The sequence below is a fragment of the Castor canadensis genome, chromosome 7 (genome assembly GCF_047511655.1).
Source record: "Castor canadensis chromosome 7, mCasCan1.hap1v2, whole genome shotgun sequence".
NCBI classification, from domain to species: Eukaryota; Metazoa; Chordata; class Mammalia; order Rodentia; family Castoridae; genus Castor; species Castor canadensis.
The window spans coordinates 36,286,450-36,301,388 of NC_133392.1; the positions used below are offsets into that span (position 1 = coordinate 36,286,450).

The window sequence follows — 14,939 nt, forward strand, 5'->3', positions numbered from 1 at the left end:
CTAACAACTTCTGCATGGCAAAGATAACAGATTAGAAGGACAATCTGTAGTATGGGAGACAATATTTGCAAATCACACATCAGAGTAGGGACTAATATACTAAATATATAAGGAACTCAAACTCCATAACAAGAAAACAAATAACACTATTTGAAAGTGGACGAATGACCTAAATAGACTTTTCTCAAAAGAAGACTGACAAATGACCAAGAGATCTCTGAAAAACACTCAACATCACTAATCATCAGGTAAATGCAGATCAAAACCACAATAAGATATCACCCTATTCCAATTACAATGGCAATTATGAAAAAGATAAATGATAATAGGTGCTGGTGAGGATGTGGAGAAACAAGAACCCTTGAACATTGCTGATGGCATTGTAAATAAGTACAATCATTTTGGAAAACAGTGTAGAAGATTCCACAAAAGACTAAAAATGGGATAAATATGACTCAGCAGACTTACTTCTGGTTACATATCCAAAAAGAATCAAAATTATTGAGTTAAAGATTTTTGTCTGCAAAGATTTCTTGCCAGAAAAATGGAGAAGAGGAAGATAAAACAGATCTTGTCGGGGGTTGGCACCAGTTGGAGGGGGAAGGATTAGGGAAAAGGTAGAAGAGAGTAGACATGGTGTAAATATTATGTACTCAGCTATAAAAATAGAAAAATAAGACCTGTTGAAACTGTTTCAGGAATGGAGGGAGGGTAACTGAGAATAATGGAAGGGTGAATTCAACTATGATACATTGTAAGAACTTTGGTAAATGTCACAATGTACCCCCAGTAGGACAATAACTTATAAAAAGATAAAGTAATAAAAAAAGAAATTAACAAAGAAGTCTAGATTCTACATATGACAGAAAATATGCAGTATTTATCTTTTTGAATTTGGCTTACTACACTTCTCATGATGTTCTTCAGTTCCATCCATTTTCCTGCATGTGACATAATTTCAATCTTCTTTACGACTGAATAAAATTCCATTATGTATTAATACCACAAAAAAAAGATTTTTATGCCAGTGTTTCTTGGATTGTACTTTTTTATAGAGAAAACTGTAAACAGTTAAAGAATGTTGGTTAAACTGAAATACTTGGTTATGGAATTATGCATGGTGTTAGAGGGTTCCTATTTGTGAAATGGATGTATTAAAAATAATAAAAGTTTAGAAACTAAAAAATTGGTTGAAGAGTTATCTGTACTCCCACACTAATTCAAGCATTATTCACAACCTCAAAGATATGGAAACAACTAACAAGCCCGTCAACAAATGAATGTATTTTTAAAATGTGGGAGAGATTGAGATCCAAGATGGCTGAATAAAGGTGACCTGTGCTTGCTTCTACCATAAAGATACAACAGAGTCAAAAAAGAATGGTTATGGATTTCAAAGAGAATGATTGATGGTGAACTCTAGAACTCAGTAAAGAAGTAATGGGAACCTTGAACAGCATGAAAACTTGGTGGGGTGGGGGGCGGGCAGAGCATAGAGAAGAAAACAAAATGCATTGCAACTATGACCCTCTATCCACAGCCAAGGGAAACTCCACATTGCCATGAAAAGATAAATGGGAAAGCACTACTAACCCCCATAGTCACTACAGACTATCAGTCCTACAGGAGAATGCCACAGTCCTCACAGGCATTAAATCCTCTTTGGGGACTGATAACCAGAATATACAGGGAACTTAAAAAACTAAATTCTCCCAAAACTAATGAACCAATAAAGAAATGGGCACATGAACTAAACAGAACTTTCTCTAAAGAAGAAATTCAAATGGCCAGAAAACACATGAAAAAATGCTCACCATCTCTAGCAATAAAGGGAATGCAAATTAAAACCATGCTAAGATTCCACCTCACCCCTGTTAGAATAGCCATCATCAGCAACACCACCAACAACAGGTGTTGGCGAGGATGCGGGGAAAAAGGAACCCTCTTACACTGCTGGTGGGAATGTAGACTAGTACAACCACTCTGGAAAAAAATTTGGAGGCTACTTAAAAAGCTGGACATCGATCTACCATTTGATCCAGCAATACCACTCTTGGGGATATACCCAAAAGACTGTTACTCCAGAGGCACCTGCACATCCATGTTTATTGCAGCACTATTCACAATAGCCAAGTTATGAAACAGCCAAGATGCCCCAGCACTGACGAATGGATTAAGAAAATGTGGTATCTATACACAATGGAATTTTATGCAGCCATGAAGAAGAACGAAATGTTATCATTCGCTGGTAAATGGATGGAGTTGGAGAACATCATTCTGAGTGAGGTTAGCCTGGCTCAAAAAACCAAAAATCGTATGTTCTCCCTCATATGTGGACATCAGAACAAGGGCAAACACAACAAGGGGATTGGACTATGAGCACATGATAAAAGCGAGAGCACACAAGGGAGGGGTGAGGATAGGTAAGACACCTAAAAAACTAGCTAGCATTTGTTGCCCTTAACGCAGAGAAACTAAAGCAGATACCTTAAAGCAACTGAGGCCAATAGGAAAAGGGGACCAGGTAGTAGAGAAAAGGTTAGATCAAAAAGAATTAACCTAGAAGGTAACACCCACGCACAGGAAATCAATGTGAGTCAATGCCCTGTATAGCTATCCTTATCTCAACCAGCAAAAACCCTTGTTCCTTCCTATTATTGCTTATACTCTCTCTACAACAAAATTAGAAATAGGGGCAAAATAGTTTCTGCTGGGTATTGAGGGGGGGAGAGGGAGGGGCAGAGTGGGTGGTAAAGGAGGGGGTGGGGGCAGGGGGGAGAAATGAACCAAGCCTTGTATGCACATATGAATAATAAAAGAAAAAAAAAACTATTTAAAAAAAAATCCTCTTTGGAAGCTGACAGTGTTCCATGTGATGTCTTTGCTCCAGGGAAAGAACACACATAATCCAAGCAGCTAGAGTGTGATGTTATCATTAAAATGGAGTTACTGCTGGAATTTATCCTGGGAGTCTAGGTGCCAGTGGGTAGCCTGGAATATGTGGCTCCTGCTGCCATCAGCCCCAGCACTAAGACTCACTTTGTGGAACTGGAGGGAAAGCTCCTCCATAACTCACCATTCTGGAACTATGGATGCCAATACTACAGTTTACCACCATTGGTATGAGCCCCTCCATATTCCATGACTCCTGGACTACATCTGCCACTGTCATAAATGCAGTACCAGAATCAGTCACCTTTTAAGAACCTAGGGACAAGACATTTGACATCCTGTGGCTCCAGGATCTAAGCTGCCACCTCCACAAGTCCCAGTACAAATGCTGCTTCACGGGTCAAGGCTTCGGACGGCCTTCTCCATGCTCTGCTGTACAGGACAGCAGATACTGCCCCACAGGCCCAGAATTGGTGCTCACCTCACATGACCTGAGAACAGTCACCCCCATGTCCCACATCTCCAGGTACACACTGCAGCTCCACAAGCCCAGAGGCACCAGCACTTGGAGACATAGGAAAACATTTGATGATACAGACATAAGTAATGACTTTCTGAATGAGACTCCAATTGCTCAGGAAATAAAAGCAAGAATTGGCAAACAGGATTGCTTCTGCATAGCAAAGGAAATAATTACAAGAATCAAGGGACAATCCACAGAATGGAAAAAACCTTTGCCAGCTATTCATCAGATAAAGGATTAATATCCATAATATACAAAGAGCTCCAAAAATTAAATACTAAAAGAACAAACAATCCAATTAATAAATAGTCAAATGAACTGAACAGAAAATTCTCAAAACAGGAAATACAAATGACAAATAAATATAACATCCTTAGCCATAAAATCAAAATGACATTGAGAGTCCATCTCATCCAAATCAGAATGGCAATCATCAAGAAAACAAACAAAAACAAATGCTGACAAGGATGTAAGAGAAAAGGAACACTTACACACTATTGGTAAGAATGTAAATTAGCACAGCTGCAGCCATTTTAAAAATAAGCATAGATTTTCCTCAAAAAACTAAAACTATATATACACTTATACATATGATATGTGTATATATATATACATATATATGATATGCATATATATGTATGTTTATATATATATATACACAAAATGGAGTATTACTCAGCCATAAGAAAGAATGAAATTGTGTTATTTGAAGGAAAAATGGATGGAACTAGAGATTAACAGGTTAACTGAAGTAGGCCTGATACAAAAAGACAAATATTACATATTTTCTCTCATATGCATAATCCAGATTTTTTAAAACATAAAAGTAGAAGGAGAACTATTTCGGAAGAAGAGCTATTTGGGAAGAAGGGGCAAGCAGAAATGAAGAGGGGGACAAAAGAGAGTAATAGGGAAGGTGAATATGATCAGAGTATATTGTATATGTATGAAAATGTCAGAATAAAACCTAGTGTTTTGTACAACTAATATACAGCAATGAATAACAGAAAACAAAAATTAAATATAGAACATATTTAATTAATGAATTGATTGAAAATTTTTTAAGAAACAAAATAAGAATGCTGCCAAAAATAAAAAGGTGGATTCTGAATACTATGATCCAAGGGATAATACAGTTTTTAAATACAGTATGGAGGAAACAGTCATGGTAAATGAAGTCCCAGGGCCTTCAAACTGACTGTAACCTGGAATTAATAATAAAACTTCATAGAATTAGGGAAATCCTTTAAATGTGTACAAAATATGAAGAACCCAAGTAGGTACATCCTTCTGGTAAGGTTTTATAACTTTAATGAGATTCTCTAATTATACCCAAAAAACTGAGTCATTGCCCTTGCCAAGAACAAAGTAGAGGGTTTAAGCAATTTGCTTATTCCCTGCCCAAGTTTCTTCGAACTATTCCCTCTTCTTCACATCATTCCATCTAGAACACACTACTTCAACTTTCCATGCTCAAATTCTTAGACAGCCACCTTCATCAGCAATTTGAGTCCTTGACATTTTAGTCTACTAACAGACTTCTCATCTCTGCCCAATGCTACAAAGAGGTAGAGCAAAATTATGACATCCTCAGACAGAGGATTCATTCTCCATGTTAACCCTTTTCAGCTTCTTCTGGACAGTCCCACACCCCAGTTCAATGTGAACTTTGTTCCTATCACAAGTAAGCATCCTTATGTTATCTATATTGTGCTTCTCAGCCAGTTTCCAAACTGACCCTACCACCATTTACATTCACCATTCCAGTCATGTCCTCCTTGGTTAATTTTATTAAATAGCATAAAATGTCTCATTACTACAATTTTCCCCACAGACCCTATTATTTGGTCCCCATCTATTTCCCTAACAGAAGCTAATATATATGGAGCTCTGAAATTATGACAAAATTTATGACTTGATATTATTTCTGAATCTGCATTTCCATAATCCCGATTTTCATCAAGCCAAAACCCAAAGAAGTGAAAACTCTTATAGCTAATCCTTGAGCTCCATTTTCATCTCAAACATCATTCTACTAAACCAGGATAGTTTTCCCTGAGTATTATCTGCGTTATACTCTTCTTCTGGTTTATACATGTACCTAATCAAATCAAAACTCTCCGTGCCAACATTCAGGTTTGCAGAGTAATTGAAAAACATCTCTACCTCCTTATTTGTCCAGATTCATTTTTGGTTATATTCATTTAAGGCTTTAGTCTTCCTTTGTTTTGCCACCACACACATCTTTTTTTGTTGTTGTTTTGTTCTTGCCTATTACTATATTGTTTTTAGATTTTCTTTCCTTTTTTTATTTTTGTACTGGGTGAGAGGACATTGCACCACACACATCTCACTACATCATTCTACCATCTGAAACCACCCTCCCTCATTCCTCATTGCAAAAACTTGAAGATCTGTGTCAAACCTCAGGAAAAATAAGAACCCTGCCTAAGTTAAACTTTTCCCTCTCATTCCCCCATACACTGTGTGATATGACCATGTCTACTTTTAAGGCTTCATAACTTGTATTTTCTAACGTCTTTGTATTTCCAGTTCACCTAATAGGTGTATTCTATCTTTCCTCAAATATACTATTTGAACCTATATGCCCATATATCCTAATTGTTTAACAATTTAATTCTAAATCTTACATGATGCTTAGTTCTGATTCATGCCGTAAGGTACTAAAGTGCTTATCAAGTATTTCTTGTCCAACCAGTTACACTTTCCCAATAAATATAGAAATTAACAAACAGCTACAAAATGCAAGCAAAGAGTGACACTTTACCTGTTCCATTTTGATCAGGAAACAATCAATGAAGTCCCGAGGACTGTTGATATCCAGGGATTCTTGGTGTTCTTTTACTTTCTCCAAAACATAACTCTTTATATCAGCAAAATTTTTAAGGACTTTGTTATGACTCCCTGGGAGATAATCAAGGATAGCAGGGAAGGTATTGCAGACCTTAAAAATCAAATACATACATATATATTCATTAGGCTAAGTGTGGTGGCACATAGCTATATTCCCAGGTACTTGGAAGGCTGAAAAGGGTGCATCACGTGAGCCCATGAGCTTGAGACAAGCCTGAGTAACACAGTGAAAATCTCATTTCAAAAGAATTATTAAATTATAAATCTGTATTGAAGTTGTACACACAACATGCCAATTCATGGTTAAAAAATAAGGTGAAAAATGGTCTCTGTTTTGATCAAGAGTATTTGATTCAATATATGAAGGACTCTTTAATGCTAACAGAGATTTAAGGGAAAAAACTGACAGCATGACCAAATATGGTAAGTATTTTCTGTCATTTCATTTTTACAGTTTTAAAGCATCTTAATGCCAATTCTCTCATTTTTTAACCTACAACCTTGAAATACAGAATTGCATAAATTGCTATGACTCACATTTTATAAATGAAGACAGAGGTTAAAGAAGTTTGAGCAACCTAATATAGAGCACAGAGCCACTTCCTGCTCTCTCTACTGCTAACAATCAACCTCAGGAATAGAATCAAGATTTTAGAACTGGGAGGGGTGCAAAGATATCATGACCCCAACTCAGCATCTTATGATAAATTTTATGCCAAACAATGAGATAAAGAAGTCTTTAAGCTTTGGCTGACAGACAAGCCTGTGGGTAAAGGAAACTTTTCAATAAGAACCCTTGATGTCCACCGAATGCTAAGACATGATTTTGGACCAATCACCAAAGTACTGCCTGGACGGGGATAAAGGAGAAAAATGGAGGGGATGAATTCAAGTATGATATATTTGATATATTTTAAGAACATTTGTAAATGCCACAATATACCCCCACACAGCATAACAATTAAAAAGAATGTACTGCCTGGAAACTCAAGTTTGGTGGAAAAATCACTAGCCAATGAACTGAATTCCTGCTGGTTGTTCAGGCATTTTTATCTTGTTGTCTATAACATAAAGGCCTTGACATCATTCTGAGATAGGTTTGTGGCAGATACTAAAATCCAGACAGGACTGCGGAGTCCAAACAATCACTTCACAGTAGACAACTCCAAAGACCACTGCGTCACAAAATTTTCAAAATCAACCAAAAATTGTCAGAACCATCATTGTCAGAACTCTGGAAAACAGTCAAATGTTTACAACAACCAGTGGAAAGCTGAATGAAAAAAAAAGACAACTTAAAAATGGTAGGAAAGTTTTGTGGTATTTCTTTTGCCCTTGTCCAACCTCCTTCCTTGACTTGGCAGTCTCCTTGACAATGGCAGTCCTGTTCCCAGTGTGCAACCCTGGGTCTTGGTTCCTGAGGAATAGAGATTGTGTATCTATTCTAACCTGCCACAGGACTACCTGAAGAACTGAAGTAAGGCACTTGTCTTTGTTTTATCTAGCTCAGACTTCACCAGGGTAGAAAAGCAAAAAGCAATTTCAAAAACCTTACGTTGCCACTAAGCAACTCAGGGTCAACTGGGACAAAATAATACAGTTAAGGCACATGGTAGAATACCAAAACCTTGGGAAGAAAAGCTGAGGAGAGAGTACCTTTGGAAAATTAAGACATTCAAAAGCACCTATATACATTGATGAACTCAAAAAGCTAAGAACATGCCCAGGGCAGGACACAGGCTAAGAAAACACCTGAAGACCCTAAGCTTTCACTTCTCCTGACTTCAAGATTGTGCTTAACACCAAATGAAGTCTCAACACACAGCCAATCTGAAGGAAATTTCTTCCTCCCTTCATTTTTCTCTATTTCCTTTTATCCTTTTTGTCTTCCTTCCTTATATTCTCTCTCTCTCTCTCTCTTTCTCTCTCTCTCTCTCTCTCTCTCTCTCTCTCTCTCTCTCTCTCTCTCTCTCTCTCTCTCTCTCTCTCTCTCTCTCTTCCTACCTCTCTGTCAACCTAGCTGTATGTATCTTAAGGAACAACACATGAAAAAGAATATACATTTTATAAAAATTGGTATAGAAAAGTCACTAAATCAACAAATTAGCACAACCAGAAGGAAGGAAGGAGATAATTCTGCTTCCCAGATGAAATTTTATAAACCAAGTTGTTAGATTAAGATTTGGAAAGTGGACATTGGGCATTAATGTAGAGTTTTGGACTCAAATGAGCATAAATGATTTTTTTAGGAAAAGAAGATCTTGGTCTCACCTGCATCCATGGGGAGTTTAAAATTTTAAAGTTTTCATTGAATTTTCCCATCAGGTTAAGAAAATTCTGATCTTTATAATCAAATCGATTCTGGAAAATAATGGAGCAGATCACATTGCAGGGAGCACTGCCCAGGACAAAGGTGGGATCACAGGGTGAGCCTGAAGAATTGGAAACATTTTTTTAAATACCATTAAAATACACATATGAAGGTCTTTGTCTTCTAACTTATAAACAGTGGTAATTTTAACACAGAAATTAAAACAATATTGAGACAGAAATTACTTTCTCTGCAATAATTTCCATATGCTTAAAATCAACATTTCCTTAAGCTTTAACTAACCATTCTACTCTGGTGTATTTAATAATCGTTATACAAATTCTCCATGAACATCCATAGCCTTATATGAACCTCACTGCCTCTGTATAATATACACCAATCCCAGATCTCTATTACTTTGGAGAACAAAAGAAAGTTGTAAGTGGCCACTTTTAAATGCACCCAATATTTCAAGTTATCAGTGAAGAATGACATGTATCTGGGAAGCCTGTAGATAATTGAGGCAAAAAGTAGACAAAATGAATAGTTGAAAGAACTGCATGAAGATGTAGCACAGAGAAAGACTAAAGAGAGGAATGATTGTGGGAAATGCAGATATCTCGTGAAACAAATGTAAAATTACAAAAGCCATCCACATTGCATGAAAAGGAAAAGTAATAAAAATGAGCACAAAATTTAAGACAGATTTGTTTCCTAGAATAAAGTGAAACAGAAATCATTTAAAATTTAAATGTATTCGTATAAAACATAAAAAGTTAAATTGAAAAAGGAAGTCCTTTTATTTCTTATTTCAACATTAAAAGGGGAAAAAAAAGAATTTCATGCTCTAGGAAATAGTATCTAACATCACCAATCAGATCCTACTTTAAATTATTTGGACACAGCCTGCCCTCTCGTGGAATTCTGGGTAATAACCTTTATAGCCACCAAGAGAATACTTTGTTATCAGAAAGTTTTTAATTTGACCATCATTTAGGTCAATTTAATCATTTTATGAAAAAAAGAAATTAAAGCAGAGGAATTTTTTTCATTTTTCATGTGTGATACTTAAATAAAATTATTGCAATCAAATCATTAATAAACCTCATATGTAAAAGCTCTCAAATTCACCTTATAGATATAAAGGGTGACTCATATGAGCTGGGGATGGACCTCAGTGGTAGAGCATTTGCCTACCACATGCAAGCCCTGGGCTCAATCTCCAACACCACCACCAAAAAAAAGGAAAATCATTGTGAAGAATAACGGGCAATTAAATAACAGAAAGCTGTTTACTCAATAGCTACTATGGCAGGCTCCTTTAAAGGAGAAACAGTAAGGCACCAAGGTTATAGAAAAACTCTTTTTTTTTTGCCCCAGAAGATGAGAGATATTTTTCAATTATTAATTTAAGAAGGACATATGTTTCATACTCAAAATCTCATTTTCAATCTTTCACTTCATTTAGAAGAGATTATTAAAAATTAAGGTAATTTGGAATCCTAGATAAAAATTAGGCTCATTGTGGCAAGTAATTCATAGATGAATATAGCTAGCAGTGATGGGAAAATAATTATCTTAAAACCTCTGACCGAAAATCCAGAATGCACCTAGGATTTTGTTTATATTCAGATATGGTGAGGTCAACACATCAAGAGAAGATGACCATTGAAAATATTGGTGATTATTCACAGTTCCCAAGCCAAGAAGGCATGCCATTCCACGCAGGGCCACCTGGGAATCACCAGGGTTGGTCAGGAGGCAAAAGGAGCAAAGAGAAAGCATGGAGCAGAAGCTTCACTGGGGTTTTCTCAGAAGGGACTGAGTGAAGCAAGATAGAAACACTGGATAGTTTGAATAATTTCAGTGAGCTCTGAACTATAGGAATGGTCCCTAGTTGTCACATATCTAGCCCAATGGTGATTTTAGGCAGGGAAAATATAAAATTGGTGTGTGTGAATTTGATAAAGGAGATGGTTGGGAATACATGCTACAAGTAGGCTGGTTTGTATATCAAAATCATGCTTTCTGACCTAGGATTGCCTAACCCTGGAGGGCGGGTCATCCCTAAATCAAAGAGTAAAATACAGAAAATAAAAAGCATTATTAATATAGACATCATGAGAAGGGGGAAAGAAAGCTTACAGCAAAACCAACTTGCAATTAGGAAGTCGGGGTACAGGGTTGCTAGTAGAAATACAGTGACATAAGCCATTTAATTAATTGTGCAATTTGCTATAGTCTGTATTTACTCAAGACACATACAACAATATAGTAAATAGTGAGTAACATTAAATCATACCAGCTGATCATTTTAAAGATGCCTAATTAAATCGAACTTCAGCATCATCACTGGCAGAAATTGCTGGCATGGGTCTTGGAACAAACCCAGACATGTAATTGAGGCTGATCAAACAATTAAGTGACAGCATATGTCACTTTCTCGTGCTCCATGAAGAGATGATGAAATTATTCTCACCATGTTCATTTGATATATATGCCCCAGTGAAATGTTCTAGAAAACTTAACCCAAAATTACAATAAAGGAAAAAGGAATCTATAAAAATTTTTTAAATGAGGCTCAAAACTTTCTATCTTCATAATATATAGATTCAAAAACAAGTAAGCTGGGAAAAGTAGGATCAAATGAGCTATATGCATAGTCTTTGTACAAACACAAGGGAAAATTCAAAAAACTTCCCTGTTTACCTGCATCACACCATCCTTCATCCAAATGAGAGCCTACAACCACTCCCCAAAATGAAATATCTGACCATGCCTGCAATGTTAAGAAGGATGTCATGAGAGAAGAGTCTGTTGAGGTCAGTGACATACAGTAGCACCCACCATTGGTTTTTCTCAACTCCTCCACAAGGGAGAAGGCTTCCTCTTGAATGCGTTCCTCAATGCTTCTCTTCCCCATCCCAAAATTCCTCAGGGTCATGAGTGAGAAGCGCCGGAGTTCCTTCCATTTCTTTCCATTGCTGAAAATTACTCCTACCAAAAATGAGAAACAGAAGCTAGTAAGAAGATCCCAGGTAAGGAAGAGGAAACTGACACATGGTAGCCACACAAATGGGCAAGCCCTATGTGAGGACCTCTTCAAGTTTCATCCCCATGGACATTACCTGTCACACACACACAAGCACACATGCCAAGTGCACACTTACCAAGGCCTCTGTTAGTTCTATCAATTATTGGGAAAGTGCTTCTTCCAGAAAACTCCTCTCCAAGGTCATCCAAGGCCTCCTTCACTGCTTCATATCCATGTACCACCACAGTGGGCTTCATGCCAAAATACAGAGTGAACACAGGGCCATAGACTTTTGAGAACTGGAAAATGGAAAAAAGACTCTAATAGCAGCAAAAGAAGTCAGTATGACTCACACTGATAGATCATTTTGCTAATATTTTTATCCTGTCAAACACAACTTTAAATCTTGCTGGTTTTCATAAATAAATAAGATGCTGATTGTTATAGCTGCCACACTCAAAATGACTCCCATTTGTCAGAAATTGCCAGGGAAAAGCAATGCAGACTATCACAACTAGTCATACCTTCAGCTGGATTATTTACTCTGTTTCACAGATAAAAAGACTGAGGCTCAAAGAATTTGATATTCATTTCACAATACCATAGCTAATAAGTAGAAGACCTAAGTGTTAACTCTGCTTAGTTGATCTCTGATATCCAAGCCATTTACCAGCCCCCAAAGTCCACATTTGAGCCAATACCAGGACACTGCTTCAGGATTACCTGCTAAGCTCTTCCTATGGGGATCTGACTCAATAGCATCATGACAAATACCATAAATCTACCTTTTTTAAAATCCCCACAGATGATTCTAATACCCAGTCTACTTTGCAATCTGCTGGTATTAATAATTTAGAAAGCTGGCAATGCAAGGCATGCCGTATCCCATGGAAGGAAATCTACTTCATGCTGTGCATTCATAGGTCACAGACAGCAGCTTTGTGCAGAGCTGAAAAGCATACTGATAACACCCAGGTGGCCCTCATTCATTCTTTCTTCCTTTCATTCACATATATTTATTGTAGATCCATAGATGTTTCCTTGACATCAGATGTAATTTGTTTCCTTGGAGAAGTTTAACTGTCACGCCTAATCTAAGCAAAAAACAGAGCATGTGCAGTAGATGACTCTTAAATAAAAACTCTATTCTCAAAACACTTCCATTATCATTTACTTTAGCAAAAAGTCACACCAAACAACTGTGGAACAAAGAATAGTAGTACTTTGTTATTTTCAATCTATCTTTCAACTTAAATATTTCTCTACTGGAAAGATGCATGTATCATTCCAATATTTCTGACACACCAAATAATCCATGTCTAACATTTGCTTTACAATAAAGTAGCTTAATAATTTGCCTCCAGTTATGTATTTTATTTAAAAGTAAGAGTTAATTACCCTTTGCCAGCTACCGCAGGAGCCCAAAATATACTTACATTTGTCAGGGATTTGCTGACATCTTTGAAATCTATCTGCAGGACATTTCCAATAAGCGGGAGAGGAGTAGGGCCAGGAGGGAGCTTCCCTCTCCCAGAGCTCTGCTTCCAGAATGAAAGAAGAAGCAGACAGGAGAGAATGAGCACCAGGATCAGGACTAGAGCCATTGAAGCCTTCTCTTCTTCCTGAGTCAAAAGTGAGTTTCCAATCCAAAATTTTTATTACCCTTCTTCAGTAGATATTTTAACACATGCCTGTCTGAAGGTTATATAAGTGATCAACCAATCAGCTAGGTGCTTTTAATCTCTCCTCTGAGTGGACTCTGGCCCACTGAAAAACATGAAAAGAAGGCGTTCTTTACTCTTGCTCTCCTTTCCACTGTCCCACCCTGGGGAATTCTTGTGTAATTAGCCTGGGGTGGAGCTGGTATACTGTTTTGTTTTTTATTAGTATGCACTAATTTACAAAAAGGTTTCATTGTGACACCTCCATATACACATGGATCATATGTTGAATCAAATTTAGCCCCTCTATTACTTATTCTTATCCCTCCCTGTATTTTATAGTTTACAGTTTTTAGTGGGTTTCATTATGCTGCTTTTATACATACAGATAATGTACTTCAACCAGAGTTTTTTTAAACACCCCAAGTGGTTCCAATGTGTGCCAGAATTAAGGACCAATAAAGTTAACTGTTTGACCAAATAATTGTCAAGTTACCAGTTGGGAATTTATGACATTGAGGGCAATTCATATACTTTTTACCATGTATATAAAATAATGTTCATACAGCAATGCCTCTCAAATACTAGGATACTTTCCTTGACTTTTTTATATGGGAAAAGTAGGGGTCTCATTTCATTTTTTGACATACAGAGTTTCCCTAGCCATGTGTTGTGAAGAGACTCTCCTTCTTCAATATATGTTATTGATGCCTTTGGTGGGGGGAGGGAATCAGTTGGCTACAATACCAAAATTGGTACTGAAATTTATATATTGAAATATCTTTTATAAATGTCACAATGTACTCCCAGTACAACAGAATTTTTTTTAAAGAATATGAATTTATTTCTGGGTTTTCTATTCTATTCCATTCTTCCATGTGTTCATTGTTATGGAATTCTTTTTTTTATTTTTTTACTGTTTATTCACTTATATGGCATTCTCTTTTAGCTACAATTCTGTTGTAGTATATTTTGAAGTCAAGTACTATACTGCTTTCAGGTTTGTTCTTTTTGCTCAGAATTGCTTTGCTATTTTGCCAATTTTGTGTCCCCTTATGAATTTTATAACTATTTTCTTCTAGAGGCTGGGGAAAGTGCTCAAGTGATAGAGCACTTGCCTAGCAAGCATAAGGCCCTGAATTAAACCCCAGTACTGCCACAAAAAAAAGGAAATACTATTTTAATTATTTTAATTGTTTTCCCTAATTTTTTGAAGAATGCCATTGATATTTGATGAGGAGTGTACTAGCAAAATCACTGCGTCTTTCTTATTATCTCTTATGTTTTCTCTTCAACAAAATCAGAGAACAAGAGGATGGAATAGGTTCTGCCCAGAAGTGGGGGAGGGAGAACAGGGGGTAGGGGGTACATTTACTCACATGTGTAAATGTGAGTAAATGTAAAAATTATGAAATAAAAAACAAAGAAAAAGGTAGCGTTTTGCTCATTTGAGATAAAGATATCTATACAGACAGATTCCTAGTGTTGTTATCATGCACATGTGTATTAAAGCCATATTGGTTCATCTCTACCAGACCTCTTCACTACTTCCTAGTCCCCTTCCCATAGTGGCCACTGCCAGTTTAAAATTACTATATTTGCTTCTATACAGTAAGCATATCAACCACATTCAAGTTTTAGAGT

At 36.7% G+C, this 14,939-nt stretch overlaps 1 protein-coding gene across 3 annotated transcripts in view; it reads right to left on the reverse strand.

Annotated features, from left to right (window-relative positions):
• Positions 1–13,342, reverse strand: part of LOC109686866 (cytochrome P450 2C55-like) — a 35,311-nt gene extending 21,969 nt beyond the window's left edge. Inside the window, exons 1-5 of one of the 3 annotated variants that reach the window (XM_074078725.1) lie at positions 13,071–13,342; positions 11,771–11,933; positions 11,448–11,597; positions 8,561–8,721; positions 6,204–6,380 (exon numbers count right to left, since the gene is read on the reverse strand). In XM_074078725.1, the coding sequence (XP_073934826.1) occupies positions 6,204–6,380; positions 8,561–8,721; positions 11,448–11,597; positions 11,771–11,933; positions 13,071–13,238 (819 nt within the window). In that variant the 5' untranslated portion in view covers positions 13,239–13,342. The remainder of the gene's footprint in view (positions 1–6,203; positions 6,381–8,560; positions 8,722–11,447; positions 11,598–11,770; positions 11,934–13,070) is intronic. The other 2 variants (XM_074078724.1, XM_020164400.2) reach the window with 2 other exon arrangements.
• Positions 13,343–14,939: the final 1,597 nt, after the last annotated feature.